Raw genomic sequence first — 25,857 nt, forward strand, 5'->3', positions numbered from 1 at the left:
AGGAATGACATTTGCAACTTATCCAAGTTCACAGATGCACATTTTGAAGAAGCTTTTGTTAACAGATATAGTCTGGCATGAAACACTGGCTTACATGCTGTAATAATGCAGTCATAATTACTTGTTCAATACTTTGTAAATGAAACGTTTTATGTACACAACAAAATATTCCAATTAATTAATTCTTAGAGAGATGTTGCTTTGGGGTGTGCAGGAGTATGAGGAAGCTCAGGCCTGAGATTTTTAGTAAACTGAACACAACTGAACTGATGAAGATGACATGAGAAACTGATGGATGTAACAACAGAGCAAAAAGTGAACAAAAGTTACAGACAGTGCTGTAAGGGATGGCAAGACTTCACAGGTGGTTAATAGGGAGTCATTTGAAACATGGCCAAACTTCACAGGTAATTGAAGGACCTTTGAGGGAGTAGAACTTGCAAGGTCAGTGGCACCAATGTAAACATACCAGTAAAAGCAGGTAAGACACTGACTACCTAGCTAATGGCATCACAGATACCAAATTTGAGCACAGATGTAGCAAAACTGTGACCAATAGGAAAAAAATAATGAGGGTGGGTTGTTTATTTGGGAGAAGACAAGGACTGGGACAGATAGGGGATTGGAGGGGGGGGGTAAAATGGCTAGTGACATGTAAGCAAGTTGTCACTGAGCCCTGTACCTGAAATATCTCCTATCTTCTCATTAAATCCTTCTGATATGTGTGATACTGAATCAGGGGGACGGGGAAGCAGAGATTAAATGATTTAGTAGGAATTGGTTTGTTAGAAGCAATGCATACCGCTTGCCCAACACTTATTGTACCCACCAAAGCAGGATGAGAAGATATGAGACTATTGATAAAGGGAAGGAATCTTGACCAAAGATCCTGTTTTTAACCTAGAGCTAACTCAAACCAGTCTTGAAGTTTGGACTTAGCCCAGGGGCATAAAGAGCATGCGCAGGGAGGAAAGGTGAAAAGTTCAGGATGAGGAAGACCCTTTACTTCATCTGAGGAAGACTCTTATTTCATCTCGGAGACCCCTGCCCATGACCAGCAGACAGCACTGTGCAAGCGCAACGCGGATGTCAGTGACTTTTGGGCTCACTGTAATACGAAGCGAGGCTGGGCGGGGCCAGGTGATGAATATGTATAGGCATATGGGGAGACTCAGTGAATATGGAACTTGTAACCCGATAAATACCAGGCTGAATGCAGCTGTGGGCGCACATGGCATCCCCCATGTGTCCCAGCACTGGAATAAACCTACCTACTTTACTACTTATTCCAGTAATGGAGTCTTTCCCGCTCATCAATAGCACTTCTCTCCATGGTGCATGTGGGTATGTGCAACTGATGAGCAAACCTCAGGCAGCACGTGGGTGACCTGCCCCTGGGAAGACCCAAGGTCTCAGGCCAGGCCCAGCTGCAGAGGAGGAGCAGGACCAGGCTGTGAATGTTGGACCTGCGCTGTTCCTGTGGCCAGCCAGGTGTTGTGTGACTGCCCTGATGCGGATTTGCTCAACCTGCAAATGGAACCAGCAGCAGCCAGATCCATCAGACAGACAGGAGAAAGCACCCACATCCTGGTGGCCACTGGATTTGGTTAACGCTTACGAGATCCAATCCTCAAATTCTGTGAAGGCTTTTTTGCTTGTTTTATGCTTGAGACCTTGACTGATTAAGGTATACAAGCCATACCATGCCTCTGAAAGCAAAATTGCATTTGTAGTAGCCATTCAGCCCTAGAAAGATGGAATTTCTATTTGAATGAGATTTTTTCCATATAAATTTTGGGTTTCTCAGTAATATAAGAAAAAGAGCAATGCAGGAATTTAATACTATACTGATCTGAAGATAATCCAGAACCTTCTGTTTCTGAAATGGGAATACTTTCAAAGGAAAACAAAATGCAAACAGTTCAAGGTTTTATTTAGTGCTCACATCAATCTCCTAAGAGCTTTGGGAGTTTTCAAACTGGATGGCTGCCTTGTAGGTGTCCTTCAAGGCTCCAGTACTTTCAACTTCATGACAATTCAGGTATGTCATATAAATCTAAGTTTTACATTTCCGCCCTTTCAGTTGCATCCAGAACTTGGCAGAGAAGATGGAAGCAAAAAAAAAAAAAAAAAGGTAAGGAAATGGATTAAGAGTTGTGCATGCAGAAATGGACATAATCTCAGGAGGGATCATGTGCATTTTATTCAATCTTATCTATAAACACTACACGATATTTCGTCAACAAACCAGCATATATCAGACAGATGGCAGAGAATCAATACAAAATGTACATTAAAAAAAAGAAGAAAATAAGGAAGAATAAGATCAGCAGACCTTAGGCTGCAGGCACAGGATTGTCAATAAGAAAAACTGAAAGACTTAATCCTTTTGTGTCTCCTTCATAAAGCATGTATTAAAATGTCACATTTTCCCCTTTTCCCCTCTCTTTAATCCAAGATTACCTGCCTCCTGTTCTATTGTTAAAAGAAACTTGCAGCCCACAAAATAGCTCTGAACTCTATCTTCTAACATGGCTCAACACACAGTTTAGGAATATGAATTAATGGGGGAAAAATTGACTGAGAAGCTGTCATATTGGTTATAATAAATTCAAAAGCATTGTAAGTCAATTTTATATCTATCAGGAATTAAAAGAAAAATGCTTCCATCAAATAAAGATTTTAAACAATAACTTTGCAGATGTTTGTGTCAGGGAGTAGAGATTTTGAGAGTATGTGGATGTTGAGATACAGGGTTAGGAGAACGGGAAGGAAAAAAAATGGCAAGCCTGAAAAATGCAGCGAACTGTGTAACAATGATAAGAGAAAAGAACATCAGGAAGGAAGAGAGATGAAGGACTTGCTTTGCTGATGTTTACTCAGAAAAAAACACAAAAGCAAAAATCAAGAAGACAGGGAGAAAGGTTAGTGCCAAGACAGAGCAAGGAACACAGAAGAGTCTTTGAAGACTGTCAATGAAGCAATGCAAATTTAAAAAAAAAACCAACTTAGTAGATAAGGTCTGTTAGGAGGCAAAAGAAGGTGTGAGAATGTCAGAAGAAAGCCTCAATTTACAGGGTGACATGAAACTCATGTTATCTTGCTCTTTTGCATTTTCTAGGACCAATTCATTTTTACAGGGTACTCTGTAGGAAAGGCAGATTTAGTAATTTTCATGTAGCTCTAGCAAAGACCCTTTTTTATTTGTTACTACCCAAATAACTCACAAGTATGAAGTGTAGAGCTCATTATACACTTTAGAAGAAACATGGGCTTTATATTACTGATACAACATCATACCATAACAGCTTTTTTGTGTTAGCATATAAAACACTATGCTTCATGCCCAAACCAGTACAATAATCTTAACATATAGCTGCAGCTCACCAATCTGTGACACACCAGCAAAAGTTCATACAAACCAACATTCTTACCTGCTGTTTTTCTAGGGATACAAAACAGTGAGCAGTATGCAGATGACTGAAGACAGACAGTTGTTCTTCTGTACCTAATTTATCATATATACTGAACTTTGATCCAAGAAAACATCACCTAACTATGTTGAAAAAAACCCTAATTATACAATTTCATATCCTTGAATCTCATGGGAACAGTTTTAAGTTTAGTAATCACTTAATTTGCAGAAACAAATATTTATATGACCTTCCATTATGCATCCTATCCCATTCAACCATTCTAAGTTGCACCATATGAAACCTGAAAGATAAATGGTTAATTACTAGATCTACAGATCACTTGCCTAATTGTATGGAATATAGCAGAGATAATGAGCTCATTGTGAACTGCAACAGCCATATAACGTGGCTCATGAAATGCTGATGGGACTGTCCGCACTGCATAGCAGAGATAAACACCCCACAAGAGGAATAAAAATTCAGCTGTGAGAAGAACAAAAAGAAATAATTTACAATTAGTTTTATAGATGGAAGGAAATTTGAAGCACTACAGTATCTTCTGTATGTGTGAGTATCTATGCAAAGACAATACACATGTATATATGTACACACATAGGCATTCAAACTCTTTTGGATATTGTCACTGTACATGATATATTTGGTTTTAATTTTACACATCTTTTTCCAGATCAGGAACCTTTACATTCATGGTGTTTCAGTTTTTCAATTGACAAACTTTGAGACAATGTCTAAAAATGTCTTGCTTTTATAATCAGTACTACAGAAGTCTGACATCACTTCAAATACCAACTATTTTTAATTGTAGCTCTGGTTCTTGTTACAGAGGCAGATACAGTGCTACTACCAGGCTATATGCTTTTTAAGACACTTCCATTTCAAAGGTTTATAACTTAGATAAAACAATATATTTTGTGTTTAAAAAATTCCTCTTCATGATAGTTAATTCTGTTGATACCCATAATATGATGAGTCACTTCTGAGGGTTTAATGCAATTAAAACAAATTATGTGTTTCTGTTAGGAGAAAAATCAGTAGAGGAAGAAAGGAGAAGTAGAATGTCTGGATCAGCCTAAACTATTTAGTTAGAGCTAGCTCATCTGTACCCAGCAGTATGCTGACTTCAGCTTCCAGTGGACAGACTCTGATGTGACATCATTTTGATCTTGATAGGAACAAAGTGATTTCCTAACCATCTTGAAAAAACTCCCAGGAAAAAACCCTACAGCTCTGCCATGCAGTTATGAATAGAGCAGGTGCCAGTCCCTCTTGCCTTGCAGTGGCTGGAAGTGTTTGAGTGTCATCCAGCAATGTGCAGTTCCGTGTCAGACCCCTGCAATGTCAGCACTGCTCCACACCAGCTTCAGAAACTGTTATCCCATTGTTATTCACACACTGCTTTTGTCTTGTTGAATTTTTGCACTAAAAACTACAATTAAAAGCAGTATAATGGAAAATGAATTCTTTTTCAGACTTATGTTTGCCAATTATTTTTCTATACTGTAACTAAACCCAGTGATCAGTGACATCATGGAAGTGATCAGCAAAAGATTACTGGTCTGGTTTCGATAATGACACAAATGCTTGTGAACCCCACCATTAACAACAGACTAACATATAACATCAGCACTGGATATCTCATTAGAAAAGGTCCTCTAGTTCCTCCACTTTTAGTAGTGCATGACTGCTGTAACTTACCTATAATATATTGTTACACCATTTTGAAACTTCTAATTTTGCTATTAATTTCAGCTAAAATCAGTAGGAGGCAAGTCTGGATAAAGTTAATTCAGTTACATAGCTATCTTGTGCTACAATAAAAGTTCAGTTTGAACTCTGAACAACACTTTGCACGTTTCTTAATGAAATATAGATGTTCTAGATCCAAGATCGTAATTTTTACTAGAACACATCCTTCATAGACCCAGCAGCCTTACCAGTTACATAAACCTAAACGTCTGAAGAGGTATAATCCATCCATACTGCTGGTTTTGTGTTCTTCCTCACCAAATCCTAACAATAATAAAGTTTTTGATCTTTTGACTAAGTAATAGTATGATTTGAGGCCTTATTGAGTGTCAAAAGGAAAAAAAGCTTGGTATGAATCTTCTGAGACTATGTGTCCCAGTCTGGTTTTGAGCTCAACAAAACCACACACGCAGGTATGTTTTTCCCAAATTCCCTATACACTTGGGCAAACTGGATGCTACTTCCATTTAATTCCTAGAAAATTAGCTATTCTGTAAATGAAGTCTATCATTCTGGTTTCTTAAAACCTTCTGCACAGAATTACTTACTCAGGCATTTTGATCCTGACATCTTTCCTGAACAAGTGGAATACAAATTTGGCTTCAACAAAATAAGAATAAATGGTTTTTTACAAATGTTAGTAGTTTGGGTTTTTTCTTTAGGTCATTGCCTCACATATGCAGAATCACGGCACTGAAACGTATTGCTCTTCAAATTGATGCCATGAAGATTTTTTGCCTTTTCTTTTATACCCCTGTTATACCTTTTTACCACTTCTGTATTCTTAGTGCTTTTTGCCTACATTCTTGGGACTTGTTTGTCAAGCTAAGAGACCAAACATTTTAGAAGCTTCGTAGTTAGGGATCAGTGTGCCCCAGACCCCAAGGTCCTCTCCAGAACACATTTTGTAAACTAAGATAGAACCATCCAGGGGAAGGTTCCTTGGGGAGGGGGGGCTCACTTGAGTCTCTCATTGGGGAATCTTTGATAGATATGCTAATTAGTAAAACCTATAATGTTATACCCGATCACTGGGGAGAGACTCGGTGGGGTGCGTCTCGATGCATATGACCTGGACGTGTACACCTAAGGATCCTTAAAATAAATACCAAGGTAAAATCCCTTTTCCCCTTCTAATCATGCATGACTCTTGATTTTAAGACCAGGAAAAGGCATCAAAATGACTGTAATTTATTGCATTAATTGCTCCATAATGATTTAGAAGTCATTGAAAAGCAGAAAATGGTTAGAATTAGGCTGCTAAAGCCAAATCACTGTATCTTACTGTCCTATCTTCCATAGAAACTCTTCATACTAACACAATTCAGCAGGGTTCCTCTAACATGCCAGACAATGCCTATTTCCTCACATTTTGCCTTTCATCCAAATTTCCCCTGCTCCCCAACATGAGAAGCAGAACTGAATAGATGAGCTAATTGTGCAGCAACAGGCACACTCCACAAAACTACCCATGGTCTGTTCTTCTTCCTCTTTCTCAGCTGAAGCAAGAAGAGCCCCAAGTCTCTTTCTGACTGAAAAGATCAGTTAAAAGTGCTAACAGAGGCTGAGAGTTTGGAAAGGTTTGGCTTTCAAAGTAATGAAAATACCCATTGTATGGGTAAAATTTCACGTGCTGAAGGTATTCTTACTTGAACTAAAGAGTGAAGGCCAAATTTTGCTTATTTTTAGAAGAAGAAATAAAATTACTGTAATTTTGAAGATTAACAAGAATTAGGTTTTTTGTTTGTTTGTTTTTTGGTTTTTTTGCATACAGAACAAATGAAAATGAAAAAGCCATACTTCCATTAAAAAACCCCCAACCTTTACAACCCAAACATTTCAATTAGCTGGGCCAAGTAGGAAGGTAGGTAGCATTTGATCTCCAGATCTGATTAATTTTGAAAATTTTTCAGTTTCACAATCATAGTTACAAGGAGTTCTTAAGACAAGAGGCAATTACAAAGTATTAATATACTGGAGCATAACAGTAGTTTGTACCATCAGTGCATAATGCTTTTAGAAAAGCTTTACATTTAGAACAGAGTTGGCATTCCTGTCTACAGATAATAATTACAGTGACATCTGGTATGGAACACAAATAGGGAAGAGCTCTTAAAACGTAAGGTAAAATAACAGAGTTCCTTTACTTGCTAGGCCCAACATTACAGTAATTTCATTAGCAATGGCAAAACAAAGCAGACTGATAGAAAACCAATTTATTATCTAAACCACTAATTAGACAGCTTAAATGTATCATGTAAAAGCTGTGTTTGAGGGGGGAAGATTAGCTACAGACTATTAGTGCAACTTGCAACAAAACCTGAAGGTGTTATAAAATTTTGCTGTATTGTTTTTCTAAATGGCCTCTTTTCTTTCTCAATATAAAGTAAGGTGACATATTAATGTATTTATTGCTCCAAAGAAAAACAAAGATATAACTAACTAACTAACTAACAATAGACAGATAATTGAGTACATCTGGCCACCATGCAGCAAGGTTCTAATGTACAACTCAAATCTGATTAGATTTGTTTACGGGACATTAGCAACTGTTTTGGACCAAATATCTTTAATGATCAAAATCTGTGAAATGTGACATGAAATTTCTATTTGGCTTGCTGAATAGTCTGGTGTAGAAGAGTGACTCTCTGACCACTAAAGGAATATCTTAGCATACTGCATAACTGTCAAGAGCAAACTCAAGGCTCAAAACACATGATCTTGCTCCTGTAAGTATGATTTAGCACAAGGCTTATAAATGATCCCATTTTACATATTCAGCACAAAACCAAGAAAACCTTCTTTTCCCCTTCTGAAAAATTACGGAAACTCCTAGGAGAGAGAGCCGTCAACTGTTCTCTGGACAGCAAATGCAGAGTCAAAACAATAAAACATAAAAGCTGTGAAAAAAACCTTGCAGTAGCTACTCTATAGTTGTCCAAACCAGGTGTTCAGATTTTGGGAGAAAATCTCTGCTAGATAAGAGATTACGAAAAAGCACAGTTGCTTTAAAGGCATAAATGTATGCAAATATAAATGGAAGGTAGGAGATGAAAATGTAAAGTGACCTCAATATGCCATGTGCACAAATGAATTAGTCTTTAAATATATCTCTTAGTCACTACCTACTTCTTATCCACAGAACCTTTTATCTGGTCTTTGCATTATCTGATCAACTTGCTTAGTATATTCTTTGGTGCTTAAAAAGCAGCATTCTTCCTTGTCTTCACGATGCTGATTACGTTTTTAGAAAATGAAGCAACTTGGAGCACTTAGCTTGATCATCCAATACACTGGGCCAGACTCACCTGATGCCACGGGCCTGTTACAACGAAGAGTGTGTCATGTCTACTCACTTGAGATCTTTTCAGGCCATTGCTTATATTCTGCATGTTCTGATAATGAAGGACAATGATATATGTTCACAGTTGGAGGTATGTATCTGCTTTATAGAAAAGGATGGACTCAGGGTTGTTATTACTGACTTAACCAAACTTCCTCAAAAGATCTGGGTTAATATATTTTCTAGGTTTTGCTAAATGTGCAGTGGTGTGTGTTGCTCTGAGCAGAAGGAAATCCCCAAGTTAATCCATCGCTGCTTTCACTCCTGCTATGCAGATGTCTGTACTTCACCTGACTGCACTGAACTAGAGAGCAAAATATGACAAACTGAGAGCAGTGACCAAAGTCACTGTCCTCTCTTTAGAGATTTGAAGAAGTCATTGAGACTCATATAAGGAAACATGAAAAATCAAGAAATGTGAAAATGCACCTTGGAACATGGCTTTCATACCAACTCTTCTCAGAGGCCTCAGCAAAGTACTTCACCCTTACTTCTACAGCTTTGTTGTCTAAAAGCTGCACAGCACTCAAATAAAAATACCACACATGCAGCCCTAACTTGCTCTCTTTTGCATATATCATCTTCAGCTAAATATATAATGTCTTAAGAGACCAGACTCATTTAATGCATGTGACAGAGCATTTCCAGGGATAAATCAAGGCTGCCTAATGAAGAAAGCTCTGCAATTTTTTGCAAATGACATTTAGATGTCTAGTGAATGAGAGGAAAGACTGCAAGAGGGAAAGGTGGTCTAGCACACATGCACAACTGACTTCTAACTCTGCTTGTGCCTCAAGCTCCTATGAATATGAAAAAAGCCCCAACTTCAGGTCCCCATTCAATCCAAACTTTGCAGAGGTGATAATTTTTTGCAGAGGTAGGAGTATTTTTCTTGCTATTTGGGTGCCAAATATGCATTTTTGCTGAGATTTGCAGCAAAAATAAGCATGCAGGGCTGTATTTGTAGCCAGTGAGACCATACATAATGTTACAAATACATTTGACTAAACTCTGTAACTGAGCCAAAGGCGGTGCAATATGGACACCCGGATTAAATGGACCATATAACCCTAATCTCACTGTGCCTCAGCTCTGCCTGTGTAAAATGGGGGTAATGCCACCCCCATTGCACAATGACAGTGGAAATAAATTTACCCATATTTGTGAAGAGCTTAAGTCCTAAACTGTGGGTTTCCTTGCTGCCATGGTCAGGAGAGGAAAGTGAATTATTTTAGACTTTCCTGGTTGCTTCTCAGCCCTCCTACCCTGGCAGAAATAACTTTCTCTACATTCTCTTCTTCATGCCAGCCCCTCGGTGAAGATGGCTGTGGGCTCTCTGGAGCCAGGACACCCATTCCTGTGCTCGCTGGCACTCTGTTGTCCAGAAGCTACTTGCAAAGACAGCCCTGAAAGATTAAAGCCCATTTTCATGATTCTCTATGAAGCTTTATGTCTGACCACACTTACTTGTTTAAAAAGCACCATCATATGCCAAAACCAGGCCACTGATCCCCAGAGATGGTGACATTAAAGCTGTGACTTGACTACGTTCACTTGGTGTTCTGAACTCTAGACTGTTTGTAAAATAGTACCATTCCAACAGTTATACCATTATTTCCCCAGGTTTTAAACTCAAATTACTGATTTCCACTGTACTTACATCCATAACACAGCTACGACAACTCATCTATTTCTCGACCACCTCACTACATTTTAAATCCCGTTTACTGAAATAAAGTGAGCTATGGATCTGGAAGCACAGCTCTTCCATCCATTCATTCACTCAGCGTGCCAGCTGGAGCTGAGCATGCACCATTTTAAAACTGGAAAAAAACTGTGTCCTCGATTGCTCCTGTGTTGCCAGCCAACACAATCTCTTTCTGCATCGCTGTGCCCAATCTCCCACCTGGAGAGTTGCACCATGTCATAGGAGAAGCTTTTTTCTTCAACTGAAAGGATTTTCATATATTTCAATGAACTGTGATTACAAGTCTTTAGAGTTATTAGAGTTATTCCTAGCAAATTATAAATTACCAGAGGTTTATCTGTCTCTCCCACCATATCTCAGCATCATTTTAATTAGCTATGCACAGCAATAAAGAGACCTATGTGTGGTAAAGGAATTGACGGTGCCAGATTCAGACTTTTCTGCCTCCCAGAACTTCCATGGCCTGTGGCTGTGAAGGCTGAGAAAGGTGACTGGGGCCCTTGGGCTGGTGGGAGGCATAGCATACTCTGTCCCCCACACCATCACAAGACTGCCTTGCAGGTCCACTCAAAGTAATTCAAGGGACATGCTGACCATGGTCTGTGGGCCCCATGGCTTCAGGGTGCCCTAGAGATAGCTTTTGCTGGCAATGGAGACATATCCACTGACTTAAGTGCGAGCAACACACCTAGGAGTCTCACTGCATTAAACACATGCCAGTGCTTGGGTCTCTAGGAGCTCCCCTCATTTCTGCACTTCTTTTAGCCCTTGTACTCAAGCATTTTTTAATTCCTCTACTCAGATATGCTGCCCTGCCTCGTGACTTCCATAGCTCATTGTTGGTATTAAAGTCAGCTGGACATTCTTCTTGTCTCCATGTGCCCCATCATCCTCTTCACTTGCTTGTGGATGAAAGAGGGAGAACAGGATCAGCTAAAAACTGGCTGAGTGTGGGGCCTCTTCTCTCACATCTTAAAGAGGATGCAAGCAAATGCCAATGGTGTCGAAAGTACTTGAAGTGCTGGAAAGATTTGGAGCAGTGCCACTAGAGGACTCCAAAAAGAGCAGTGCAAAGACAAAAGGAAGCCAGAGCACCTTCCAGCCTCTCCCAAACCACAGGTGACTTGCAGAAGCAACTAAATATGGCATTCACCAATACATAAACACGTGGCTCAGACAACACTAACATGGTTTCCTGAACAGAAGTATTTTGTAGAAACCATGCCTAAGTAAAGGGTATGGGATTTCACTTATCACGTAGCAGGTAACAAGAAACAGCAATGTTACTGCAGGGGGTAATGCAACTCAAATGCTGAACCTGGGGGTTCCAGCAGCACTCCCCATCTTTGGTGCTGTCCCCCATACTCTTCCAGATTTACCTTTTCCTAGCGATGAGTGCCATAAACCGCACACAGTGCCGGCGATGCGGACTGTGGAAGGACTGTGAAAGAGGTGTACAGGGTGGCAGGAGGAGTGGTTTACAAGTACAAAAGGGACAGAGCTGAAGGTACTTTGTAAAACAGTCTTCTTTTCCTATTTCTGCTGCAAACATTTTATACAGCCCTGGCCTTATCACTTAGAGTAAGCTTTTCTCAAGTGATCACTATTTTTACATTATACATTTTTTAAGTATCTAATGTGAGAAATGAAGCCAGATCCACACCAGTGCTGAATTCTAAGCATCTCCTGGTTGTGCTTTCCACAGAGGAGGCTATAAACAGTACTCTGAAAAACCAGTCCCTCCATGTCTCAAGACAGACAGCAAAAATAGATAATTTTGGCTTTAATCTTTGCACATTGATGCTAAGAGGAACATGTTTTAAAAAGCCCATTTGGAAACGAACAGTTCTTTATTCATTGCATGCTCTGAACAACACATCCCAAATATGGCATAGGGCCACATCAAATGGGGATAACAAAAAAGGAATAATAATCACTCATTCATTGAATGCAGCAGAAGGCCTGTAGAAAATTTAATACAGGGCCTCATAAGGATGTATTGCAATGCCCTAGCTCAAAACTGTACAGGCAGTCTTAATGCCAAATTTGTCAGAGCCTGTCCTGACACCTCATGCCCTCTTTAGATACAAAGATTATACACGTTAAATATCAACAAATGAACAGTGGGAAGGAATTCTTCTGGCAACAGTCCAAAATACTCACTTTGTTCCTTCTCCTGGCTGAGAGCACGCAGTAATCATGAAGAAGCTTCATATTTGAAACAATCCTGATGCCAAGACCCAAAGCATGACCTATGGATGTGTGGCCCATGGCAGCAGCTCAGCGCCGTGGAGTAGCACTGCTCCGGCCAGCCAGAAATCAAACAGATGCAGGGGAAAAACATCTCCCTGTGCTTACTTAATACCTGTCATTCACTTCTGGTCTAAATAAAAACTTAAAAGCACACACAGAAGGCAAAGGGGATTTTAAAAAATCTTACCCTATCTATTGTGGGCAAAACTGGCCCTGCTGAAGTCAGGAACATCCACCTGTCAAGATTTCACCTCTGCTTTTTGTTTGTGTTTGTGCATGTTTATCTCTCTGCCTGCCTTTGTCTCCTCCCTGGGGCTTTGTTCATTAAACTTATTATATTGTCTCTTTTCCCAGTTTCTGGGAAGCTCTTTTAAATCCTGTGCCAATATCTGTTACACTTACAGGATGTTTTCCCCTCAGGATAAAGAATAATAGTTTGATTTGCGACACTGCAGGCCCTTAGGTACCAGAAGTTTATCACTTGGAGTTTTTTTCTAAGTCACAATCTGACGGCGACAGGTAGTGGTGTAGAATATATTCAGGCCATAGGAAAAAGGCTTTGTGGGTGAGTGTTTTAGAGGCCTCAGGTCTTTCTCTGCAATCTCAGATTGTCAACCATGCCATGGCTTGTCAATGAGACAGATGCCCCGACTTTGAAAGGGATGCAGAAACTAACACAAAGGAAATAAAAGAATATAGGCAAGTAACAAATAAGCTACCCAGAAGTAAACAATCCTAAGGAAAATACACACTAACTTACAAACCCTAAGGAAATAGACACTAACTTACATTATATTATGTAGATAAAATACGATTTACTGAATGCTAATTGTTCTCATCAGCGTATCACAGAGTACAAAGGCAATGCTAGAAATGGTGATAACCATTGTGTCTAAGTCCCTCTTCTCTCACAGAGAGCATCCTCTTAAACTTAATGGAAATGTAAATATAAAACATTCACTGCAATAAAAGTCTCCGGAGATAGACTCTAAGTAGTGTGATTAGTATGGAAAATGCTTCATAAATCCCAATTCCAATAATCTCTGGTAGCATAAAGGATTCATCTCATTACAACTTTCTAGCAGAGCCTTGTTAATTCTCACTTCACTAATCAGTGACCTTGAAAATTCCCTGTCCACATTTCAGTGAAGTGTTGACAGCCAAGTGAAATAGGGAGGCATTCCAGCAAGGGCTACAAGTGACAGAATATATCGCAAAACACTCACTAGATTTATATAAAATACTGTGCCTGACTAAATGAAATGAAATAACAAGTCTTTTATAAATTACCATCCACCATTTTTATTTTAGCATTTGAAATCAAATAGCAGAATCTATCGATTAATTTATTACATATTATATCTTGCAAGGCTGCTGCCATAGGAATAAAAGGAGTTCTGTGTTAAGGACATCACTTCTGACACATTTCTGAGATGAAGTATCTAGTTCTGGGACTAGTTTCTATTGACTGTAAGCTTTTCAAGCTGCTATTAGCAATAAAAATCTTGAAGTACACATGCACACACATACACATATATAAATATATATATATATAGACCACACATTACTACAGTCTTGTAGGTGCACATCTCCTGGTACCACTAATATGACTGCATAGTTTACTGAAGACTTGCATAATTCTGTTTATGAGGTAGTGTGGGTAAGAAGATAAAGTGACTGAACAAAATAAATTCTGCCTGATTTTTCAGGCTCAAGCACTCACTTTGCTTCTACTACCCCTGAGTGTATTTTGAAAAACATTAAAAAATCTTCAAAATGTAAGTATACCTTAAAAAACCAATCCTTACTTTTTTTCAAAACTGTGCAGACAGCAACTGATGTAATTTCTTGCCAAAAGAGACAATTGATCATAATTGGGTATGAAGATCTGAATTGTGAATCACTACACCACCAGAATTACAAAATCCAGAGGCTAAAAACATTTGTTGCCATTATGCAAAAACCCCCACTATCAAAATATTAATAAAACTACACTGCCAAATGCACCAAAGTTTTGATCCAAAATGGGTTAGTGCAGATGACATCATCAAGTGTTTCACATTTAATTCTTTTTTGTTAATTTTACAACATCCCTGGCAACAATAGTATTCCACTACTGCAAAGTACACCCTCCAGAGGGACCCAAATCGAGATGCATTTCAAAATGTGCTCCTTTCTACTCCTCTCTGTGTGGTTTACCAGTGAGCACATTGACAGATGGGGTACCCCTGTGCCTGACGGCCTCTGAGAACTTACACAAAGCAGAGAAAAGTGGAGCACAGGGTCACCTTGGAGCCATCAGTGAATCTGGCAGCAGTGTTTTGTCATACACTGACTTTCTGTACACTACGCTCAGAGAAAACACTTCTGTCCATCTCATCTGCACTCTCATGCAGAGAAGCCATCATTACCTCTCCCTAATCCTCAGTAGCAGAGCTCTGTCAGTGGGACGTCCATGGGAGAAGCAGGGAGAGGGCAGAAAAGTAAGAATTTATTTCCGATTTCAAAACACTGATATATCTGAGACAGTGGGTGGCTGGCCTGGGCTGTACAAGAAACACTGGCTCTAGGTGGAAGCACTGAAGCTGAGAGGCCGTGGGAGAAAGCACATTACACCATTTAGCTGAACCCTGGCATGGGGAACCCACTGTTTGCTACGGAGTTAAGGAAACAAAAACTAATCTTTTCTCTCCTTTATATGACTTCTGCAGGGTGTCATTTTTTAGTTCCTGCCTTTTCCATGCACATCTAACAACTACAACAAGCTGGTGCATTTGATGTTCATTTCCTATTCCCTGTACTTTGATTTGAATTTCTGTAAGGTTATGAATGAGCAGTCTTGGAAGTTCTTTCCCTCCTCACACAAGACCTCTGCCCAGTTCTGTGGTGTACAATCAAAAAGCCTTCATTAAACTAGCCACAATTTCTCATTTCAATAGTAGAAGAACTATTGAAGATCTTCAATAGTAGAAGAGCTAGTTCTCCCTTCTGCCTTCAAAGATGAACTGTCTTGAGCACCCATAACTTTGTTACTACAATCCAAGTTACAAACCTTTGAAAGTCATAGAAGTGTCAGCATATATTGTTTTACTTCTCAGCAAATTTAAAAAACATATATGCTGATATTTTACTTCCATATAAGTTTGCACATGATATTAGGCAGTCTGACAAAACTTTAAGATATTCTAAAAGAAGAAAAATTAAAAGGCAACCAAGCTTTATTTTAGAAATTAAAGATAAGCTAGAAAATTAACATACCAACAGCCATCATGTAATCCCAGCGGTCTATGAGGCACATATTGAAGATCAGATGGTCAGATGTTTGCCCTTGACCAATGAGTGGAATGTTTCTCTCCAAATTTTGGGTTATTGCAGAAGTCCAGCCAATGAGAAACCAAAAGACTACCAGAAGAATAACAGACAGCATCCTCATCACTCTCCCACCTGTCATATACGGAATACGCTGAGCCGTTCGGGACAGGAATACCTTCAAAACCCTGAAAAATTCAGACAGTGCAGAATTAAGAAGAGCACTAGCAATGTCGCAGGAATTAGACTTTCATTTTATTTCAGTATCAGATTATTTTTAAAAAATCAACAGTCTTTCCTCTGACAGTATGTACAAGAGTGAAGTTTGGAACATTATTACTTTCATATTAATCATATTTAAATGGAACTGATTGCTGCTCAGAGAGTGTTATATAGCAATATTAGAAAATATTAGCTATGCTTATGTTAGAGACACACATTTACAGGCTGTGTTGTCAAGCTGTTTTGTACATTTCATCTCCCAGTGGAAGACTTCTGTCTTTAAAAGACAAAAGGTCATTTCCATAAAACAGCAACCATGTATGTGAGATTTTATTGTTTTGATGCTGTCAAAAATGATGCTCACCCCTAATCCTGCTATTTCCAGAGAACAAATTAACACTTCTTAGATATTTTTCCCACTGAGTTTGATGCTGCTGAGACAATAACCTACTCATCATAGAAATCACTGTGGAAGGCACTTTGCTAATTAAATGGGGTTTGATTTGTTTAGAGGAAACAACATGTTTTTTGAGCTAGGACAGAACCATCATAAGAAAAGCCACACCACACGTCAAGCACTTACACCACATAACAGCTACTGAACATGTAACACTCACTTTAAAAATAATTGCACTTATTATTGGGATAAGTTTACTCCCACCAAGAACTGTTCAAGCAAATATCACCTGCATTTTCTATCCATCACCACCTGCTAATGCAGAAAAAGGTCCTCCTGGGAGCATGAGAACAACCAAACTTTGAGGAAATCCCCTTGGGAAGAAGGAGTAGTTTGATTCTTCATGTAGCACAAAATATCTCTCTGTGCTGCCTGTAGCATGGGATCTGCCAGAAGCATCTTCTGGGAGCATTGCAGTGCTCCTGCCTTGGCCCTGTTCAGCTACCAAGGATGAGCACTGAGGAAAGGCTATCACGGAAGTTTTTATGTACCCAGACCTTTAGAAGCAGATGAGCAGAAGTTTAAAGGCTGTTTTAGAGACTGGGGTGAGGAGTCTTTCAAATTGAAGAGGTAAGCTGTTTCAGTGATTTTGTTCTCAAAATCATGGTGGTTCCTGACTCCTGAGCATGAGCATGTCCAATGTTGATATCCGTGAAGGGACAAATTATCACTGAAGTTTCGGGATCTTGATTATTTTTTTTCCTAAAGTTGAGTTTTTAAATGCCATTGTCAGCTCTTAAGTTATTTCAGTGTACCAAGCACCACACCACCTCCCAAGACATTGGCCTACAACCAGGCCTGCCTTTTCAGCAATACAAAACCACACTTCAGATTAACATTTATGCTTATATTTGTCTGAGAGAAGGCAGAATCAACTAGTGTTGCCTCTCAAACAACTAATAGAGCAGTGTCTTTAAAGGCAGAAGCACAAAAGCTTTTCTGCATCCATAAAAATGAATCAGCATTTGACTACAAACACAGCCTTCCCAGTGTGCATTAGGCGAAGTCAGAGATCTGAATATGTCCAACATTATTCAGCTGTTTTCCCCCCAACAGTCACTCCACAGGGAGTCACAGTTTTTGATCTTTCCATGCTTGATGGATGTTCTACTCTCGCTTTACAGATGCTAACTGCCTTATGTTGGAAACAGACTCCCAAAGACTTCAGCCAGGAGAGACAGAAAGGCAAGGCAGGCCACTTCCCTCTGCATTGCTCAGCTACAGCACTACTGTTCCCGGGCAGCACTGGTGAACTCTCATTTTCTAAACAATAAAAATCAGAAAGCAAAGGCTTCCCTTCTCCCTGTTCTGAATGCTGGTCAATAGTCAGCTTCTCTGAAGGGAAGAAAAATGTATTCTTTTTGTAAGGAACTGGAAAATTTCACAGCTATAGTTTGTCATTTGAGAAAAATCTCATCGTACATTCTTATGAATGTTTAATTGTTAGAGAAATACCACAAACCAGCTGAGAACTATTAGAAACTTCTTGTATTTTGGCTCCAAAGTCAATTCTTGATGATTCCATTGAAAGTCAACATGTGAGCCTTTTATGGGCATAATAAGGCAGAACCCATTAGATTTTTTTCCAGTACTAGTTCATTAACAGCCTTCTAAGGGAGAGATGTGGGCTGCTGTTACATTATTTACCTAAGCACAGTGAAACAAATAATATTTTGCAGTACAGCAGTCAAACCCCCTCCAATGTGGATAAAACCACATTTCTTTTTTTCTCCTCTTTTTCACAAAAATAAGCATCCCCCACCACAATAATTTCTACCTTGGACACGTAGGCTTACAAGTAAGCCAGCATTTATGCTTCTTTTTTCAAACATTCTTCTTCTGAAAAGCTGTGAAGTTGGGTTACATTAGTAATGGTGCAAATCTCATTTTCAGAGGTTGTGGTATAAAAGCAGTCAAGCAGAACACAAGCTCCCAAGTTGCAACTCCCTCATCCTCCTGTCACAATGTGAATCCAAAGAATTGCTCACCACCTCGGCACTGACTTACATGCTCTGTCTGCTCTCATCTTCTATGTATTATTGAACACGTATCAAAGCAGAGACAAGTGCCCAAGACTTCCTCTCCCAAGGGCACGCCTTCTCACCAGACTGGAGGGTCATTATCCTTCCTGTACCTCTCACTCATACAATCAAAGTTCACTGTAAAAAAGTTGAATTGTTGCAGTATGAGACCAAACTGCCTCAGCAAACACAGTGTTTGATCACTGGTACCCTCTATCAGAAAACAGGAGTTCTTGATTCAAATCCTTGTCCTGATTTCTGGACAGACAATGATCAAGCCCCCCTTTTTCACTCAGTTCAATATCTCTATATTGGGTCAAACTAGCTATTGAACAAATGAGAGAGAATTCTTACAGGAAGGCAAGAAATGGGGCTGGTGGGCTGCACTGATACTAGGAAATTAAATATGCCCTGGGTTGTTCCTGGCATGGAAGCCAACTGGCACAGAACAACCAGCATCCATACTATTACCCTCAGCATTACAATTCAGCAGGACAGAGGATGGAGTCCCAGTGCCCAGGAATGTTCTCAGATGCTACTTAATTTATGAATATAAAAGTAGCTCTAGACTCAAGTTCCTGAGCAAATTAATGTTTAATTATGAGTATCAAGTAAGGCAAACTGGACAGACTCCTCCTCCTGTCCTATCTACATCCAAAATTCCCAGTACTGCCAGTCAGTGCCCTCGTAGAAGCTCAGGGGTCTGTTTGAGACATGGTCTCTGGTCTAAAGCAGAAGAGGAAACTTAACTGTTCCTCATCATCTTCTAGCTATACTCCCACCTAAAGCCACTCAGGATATGCAATCCACTTTCCTGCACTGTTGTTGGATCATCGAACAATCATTTCCAGTGACATGTTATCAGCTCTGTTTACAGGCAGATCAGACAGAACACTGCAATGTGTTTTATCTGCTTTTCTGGAAGACGCAGCTGCCTTCAAGCAAAGCTTTGACTCGCAGGCAGCTACAGGCAGCATTAAAGCTGATATGCAATAGCCATTCTTTTTACAGAGTAAACAGAAGGTGAAGTTCAGGCTGAATGAACTGCCTGGAGATCACATGTAACGCCCAACTCTGCTGGCTGCACCATCAAGTCTGGGGAGAATTAAGCTACATGGTCTGAGGATTTTCTTTGGGGTGCTTGGCTCCATATAAATGGAAAAAAGGAGGGCTTGGTTGCAAACACTGAGAGCCAAGGGAGGCAATGCTGCAAGTGGATCTGAAGCAGAGGGACAGAGCATGCTAGTTCACAGGACCAGCTGGGATCACCAGCTTGGAAACATTAAGTGAAGCATGTGGCTGCTGCTGTAGTTATATCCTAAGATGCTATGTGTAATCTTAGAAAATAAATAAAACCATATTAAATTTTCATGTCATATCAACAAAATGATGGTCCCCAAACTACCACTGACTGCATAAGCAGAAGAAGCAACAGGTGAAGGATCCTGCTTTGACAGCAATGACCTGGCACAGTTTATTTTTTATTTCTAGCATCTGTCATTTTGCAGCTTGACTGAGTCATTCTGTCAAACTGTTCTGTTCCAGACTGGTGGTTTTTATTGTGATACAAAAGCTACATCAGAAAGACAACAGGTCAAGCTCTTCGGAAGTATACTGCCCTCCTCCAGTGCAGGGATGATGTCTTATCTACATTTTCTGGACTAACAGTGAACATGCCACTAGTTACTTTGAGTTTGTAAACTGATGTGATTCTACTAACAGTGAAAAGGTACCAGTGGGACATGTATAGCACCACGTCAATACAAAAGATTGCCTACACTTCACACTTGACACACAGACACACACACACAGATACTGACTGCAGGTATAATTTCCACATCAGGAAAGATGGCTGAATAAAGAGTATCAACATTTAAGGCCCAAGACCTCAGAAAATATATTTAGATAGACTTATACCATCAGTTACTGGCTTTCACTGGAAAGGATAAATCCCAATTGAGGGAGAGAAATTAACAGCTTTCTAAACAAATCCCCAGCTGAAAGTGTCCAAATTAGTCATTATCTACTTCCCAAGTGATTTCTCAAGACCTCAGCACAGAACAAACTAGAAGCACACCACTGAAGAGAACACTCTTTTGGGATGACCTTTTGCTTTATTGTTTCTGACCACACTGAACCTGAGCAAACCTGGACTGAGAGGCATGCCATGTCAACAGCATGACAACAGCATGGCAAGACCTGCATCACATGCATCATGTCCTGTCCAGAGAAAACATACAACAACTAGAAAAAGAAGTTTTGGCAATTATGGGGGCATATGAATACTTCTGAGAGCCCCCATCTTGTGTGTAGCCAGCAAACTTGGCCACATACCACCATCAAAATATCTCAATTCCACCACACTTCTTCACTGTGCAGGTGATCACACACCGGAACATGTTGCCCAGAGAGAGTGTGGAGTCTCCCTCACTGGAGATATCCAAGAACCATCTGGATGCAATCCTGTGCCATTTGCTCTAGGATGGCTCTCCTTGAGCAGGGAGGTTGGACCAGACCCACAGTGGTGCCTTCCAACCTGATCCGCCCTGTGATTCTGTGAAGGCCGGTCTGCACACTGAGGCCACTAAGGGTATCATAAGCTTGCTCAATAGTTACAGGGTAAACCATAGGTACCAACAGCACTGGAAACAGGGGGAGGCAGACTGTGCTGCAGGACTGTTTCCTCCATACTGGAAGTGTACCTGACTTCAAATCCTTACCTGGAGGTCTGTGTTTAATAAACAGCAATATTAATACGTGAGGATATCTTGATGGTACAGTAAAAATTCCCAACCAGATAATTTTGTATACTGAATAATGAGAGAAACAGTGCTGTTTCCAAAACATTTTCTGCAACATTTCTGTTGCAGAAGCACTTTCTGCAACAAATTATATTTACTTTCAAAACTGTTATTTTGAAAATACAGTTTCCTTCACATCTTCCCTAGAGTTTTAAAGTGATTTTCCATTGTGGGAAATTAATGCTATACAAATTTATAATGTAGGGCGAGCATAACAAGCTGTGAAGATGTATTTTACCTCAGTGCCTGGTAAAATCTACCACTAGTAGGCAAAGAGACGTGTCATGACTTAATGCTAACCTACTCCGCACAAGAGTTTCCTAGATTAGTTTTAATTCTACATATATAAAGGTAATCCTACAGTGCTTAAATGAAAGTTCCCTTTCTGGATCAACACTGACATAATTTCCAGGAGTTTAAACTGGAAGGTGGGAGGAAAATCACATGCAGTTCAAGGAAAGGCTCTGCGTATTGGGAGACAGCAGGACAACAACAGATTTCCCACTGCAATCAGATCCACTCACTCCCATCTGAGCAGCACTGGACTCATATTTTCCTGCATATTTAGTAACAGGGGAAAAGTCTAAAAATATTGCTTGCTTTGATGAAAATTTATTGATTTGAAGTAGCTTTTGTCTACCAATCTGTAGGTAAGCCTGGAGTGAGCAAACAACGTTATTTCTTTAAACGTAGCCTAGGATTCTGACATTTCTCATGCTATGCATAGGTTTCATTTTCTCCTTTCACCTGCAAGTCTAAATTCCCACCTGAGAAAAGCTCAATTTCCTGGTGGATCATAGAACAAAAAGTTTTCTCTGCCTGGAGCTAGTTCCAAGAACTGCAGCTGGAGTCTTTTGACAGACCAGCTGAGCTTTGCTTTTCCCCAGTGACTCCTTGCTCCCCAGCTCACTGCCCTGCCGCCTGCATCTGTTCCAGCTGCCTGCCAGCTCCCATTGCAGGAGATAGTGAAGCTTCTGCCTGTGTGTGTGTTGCTTTTTGATGTGCTTTTGTTTATATCACCATATCATCCAGGTACGTCTCATCAGAAATGGTCACTCCTCAACAGGATTTGCTCACCCTGAATGTGTGTTGATGGATGTATTAGGCACTGGGGAGCTCAGAGGTAAAAGTCTCAACAAGGGGACTTGCCATGTCACGTAACTAGGTTTCAAGTGATGCAGACCAAGTCTCCTTATTTATTAAATCCTCATCTGCTTTGTGCTAATTATCTCTTCTAATAAACTACTTACTGCACTAATACCCCCACGAATGCTGCTGGGATTAGCAGAACTACAGAGGGCCAGTGAAACATCTGACACTCCACTGTCAAACTCTGATGAGGCAGAGCTGTTACAGAGCACACCATAAACCATCAAATAAAAAGCCCATCAGTCTGTCCCCAGACAACTAGCAGTGACATATGACAGAATGGTTAGGTTTGGAAGGGACCTTAACGATTACCTTGTTCCACCCTGGTGACATGGGCAGGGACACCTTCCACTAGACCAGGTTGCTCAAAGCCCCGTCCAACCTGGCCTTGAACACTTTAATGTCTCCTGTTTGTCAGCTACTTGGTCTTAAGGTTACATCACACCGAGCTCATGACCACAGAATCTGATGCCTAAAGTTCTGAAAACCCCAGGTCCTTGGGATAAGCACAAAGCCATCTCTTTCCAAGTTCGCTATTGAATGGTCAACACAGCCATTTAAATACTCTCCTCCTAACAAATCTGTTTAAATAACTACATCACTCTCTCAGTGAAAAATGAGGTCAGCTCCTCAGACAATTTTCTCCAAAAGCAAACCAATCTTGTTGAAGTCTTTCCTTCATCCAAATTTGTAGTGACTTTGTGACAAAAACTTTAACTCATAGATCCTCAAGACTCCTGCCACTAGTAGTTTGGTCTAAAGATTATAAATCCTTCAGCCTATATAAGCTCTGGCTAAGTTAATTATTTGCATTTTAAAATTCATCAGGTGGTTATTATCTTTTTTGCAAATCTAAAGCCATTGAGTTCTTTATCCTTATCAAAGACTTTCAGAAAGGCAGTACAAAAGATCTCAAGGTCACTATTTATCAGGAAGCTTACACTGTGAAAACAGATGCAAGAGTTGCCTCCTGGTAATCTTTTCCTACAACAAGTCAAGAACATTTTCAAGGCTTTAATTCCAAAATTTGCTTCACAGACTGCTGTGGAGTTGAATATACAAAAGGCAACTCCTGTCATTAACCTGGCTTACAACATTTCATTTGACAACGGCTGATGAGTAAAACCAGCTGGGATGAAAAATTCCCCTCCTTGTTAATGCTGCTCTATCTAACACTGCTCCTCTACCACTGAAAACATTCACAGACAATTTCAACAACCTTTTCAATTTTCAGAGGCATTTTCTACCATCATCAATAAGGTAGCTGGGCAAAACCTTATGCCAAAGCTTGTACTTTTGTTCTTAAAATAGTCATACTACAAACAAGGAAAGTCTTGAAATGGATAAAGCCCAAACCCAAACTCAAGTAAATTTGAGAGCGGCTATTTATATTGATGAAAGAAGATCGTGGTGCTAATAACAGCAAGGTCGGGGTTCGTTTCCCTCACAGGCCATTCATATAAGAGTTGGACTTCATGATCCTTGTGCGTCCCTTCTAGCTCAGAATATTCTGTGATTGTATGATTTTCTTTCCTTTCTTCTCCTCCTTAAGTTCACTGGCAAGCATTGTACTTCTGATCAGAGAATAATAAGCCCCACCTAAAAAAGACAGTACTTTTCCAGCATTTTTAATGTGGCCAGAAAACCAAAATACCTCACTCTTTTTAAGCTAAAGATGGTAAATATTCTGGTCCATTTGCATGATGTGAAAAGCTGCCACTTTATTAAAGATTTAGCAATCCACTGCAGCTGTACTACGTGTTTCACAACTTCTATAAATGCATTCGATTAATTTATTCGGGTACTGCATAAGAAGAATCTAAGGCTTTTCACTGGATCAAAAAATAGTGAATAAAAATTTAGTGGGCTTGAGTGAATTACAATTCACTCTGCTAGCAGTTATTTATTGTGAGGACTGAACTATATATCCATGGCATATTTACAGATCACTATACTTCGCTTTTTGAGAACTGCACTAAACAGTAGTTGGCAGCTGAAGGAAAACAACCATAATTTCACAGATAAATGTTTTCATGTTCGCAGATAGATGCCTCATTGTTTTACCCTTTGTATCCTACTTCACTAGTAGTTAATATGATACTGTAACTGTTAGTTTGTGTGTGCTACATTGTGGATTTGAAAAAGATAAAAAGCTTTCACTTAAAATATCTCATCCTTTACTTGTTTTTAGTCCTAATTACATAGCGAGTTTCTACACTAAAGCAGAATAAAATGAAATGTGTTGCTATGTGATCTCTTTTGTCTTATTAGCTGTTTTAACAATATTAAAAACTATTTAATAGTGTTCTTCGAATAATACCATACAACTATGCTACTGAATTTTCTAGAGCAGCATCTGTGATCCTGCAGCTTGCAGGGCAGATGTAGCTCTTCATTTTACCAAGGCTGACAGTTCATGGCTGACATCCCTGGGACCCCATTAATGCACAGACCAGTACAGGTGCTTGCATACTCTCCACAGCCCCAGCAAGGAAGAGGTTCCCAACTCTGCACTAAAGGAACAAATACATTGATTTACAAGATCTAACCACAGAGTTTGGGTTTGGATTTGTTATCACAGAAGCTTCAGTGACCTAATGATTTTTTTGAAAATTCCACTTGCAGGAGATGAAAAGCAGGAAGGAAGTAAAATTGTGTTTCCTTTATAAAGTTTCTTGTGATGATGAGATTCTCTTGTGGATCTTCAAACTCCATGTGATGTCTGGCAATAGATATATTTGTAAGACATTAAAGATACAATTTTTTAAGAAACAGTGGGGTCAGTAGACTTCTCTGACAGAAGTGCTATTTCTCTGTCAATCTACGGACTGCTGGGCAAGCTCAGATCTGGGAGACAGCAGCAGGTAACAGTAGGAGACCTAGAATAGATGCAGGAATCTGGAAACAAAATTCCCAAGAAACAGAGAAGACTGTAGAGAACTTGATGTAACTTCAAAATTCACCAAGCCAGACCAAATCAAGACCACCCTGCAAGAGCTTGGCACACGAATCAAGAATTAGGCACAAGCACTGCTACGTCTGGTCTGATGCATCTCATTGCTTTGAGGTTTTTCCATTAAAAAATAAGTCACCTTGATTTTCTGAGTTTTCTCTTTGTCTTTTTGGAGGGGGATCCTGCAGGAGCAGCTGCAAACAGCTCAAAGGTGTCACTGACTGTGGGTCCAGCTGCATTTTCAGAGGATGCTCAAGAGAAGTATTTTTTTAAATAGACTGGTTTAAGTATACTACATGGAAAAAAATCCAGTAAAAAGGAGTCTAGGAAAAGAACTGTATCTGTGAAGCACTGACTAAAGCACCATACACAAAATCTTTTGGCACTAAAGTATCTCCTCACAGATTTACTTGCAAGCACTTATTCCTTTTCTGCTGTGCAATGACATTCCTACACCG

The 25,857-nt window shown here is 39.8% G+C and overlaps 1 protein-coding gene across 1 annotated transcript in view; it reads right to left on the minus strand.

Annotated features, from left to right (window-relative positions):
* The window catches only part of GPR158 (G protein-coupled receptor 158), a gene marked incomplete at both ends in the record, with an annotated part of 187,253 nt that overhangs the window by 5,139 nt on the left and 156,257 nt on the right, over positions 1 to 25,857 (minus strand). Inside the window, 2 exons of the mRNA XM_082300225.1 lie at positions 3,761 to 3,899; positions 15,746 to 15,984. Of these exons, the coding sequence (XP_082156351.1) occupies positions 3,761 to 3,899; positions 15,746 to 15,984 (378 nt within the window). The remainder of the gene's footprint in view (positions 1 to 3,760; positions 3,900 to 15,745; positions 15,985 to 25,857) is intronic.

Source organism: Coloeus monedula (assembly GCF_965178545.1).
Source record: "Coloeus monedula genome assembly, chromosome: 1".
In the NCBI taxonomy this organism is placed as follows: Eukaryota; Metazoa; Chordata; class Aves; order Passeriformes; family Corvidae; genus Coloeus; species Coloeus monedula.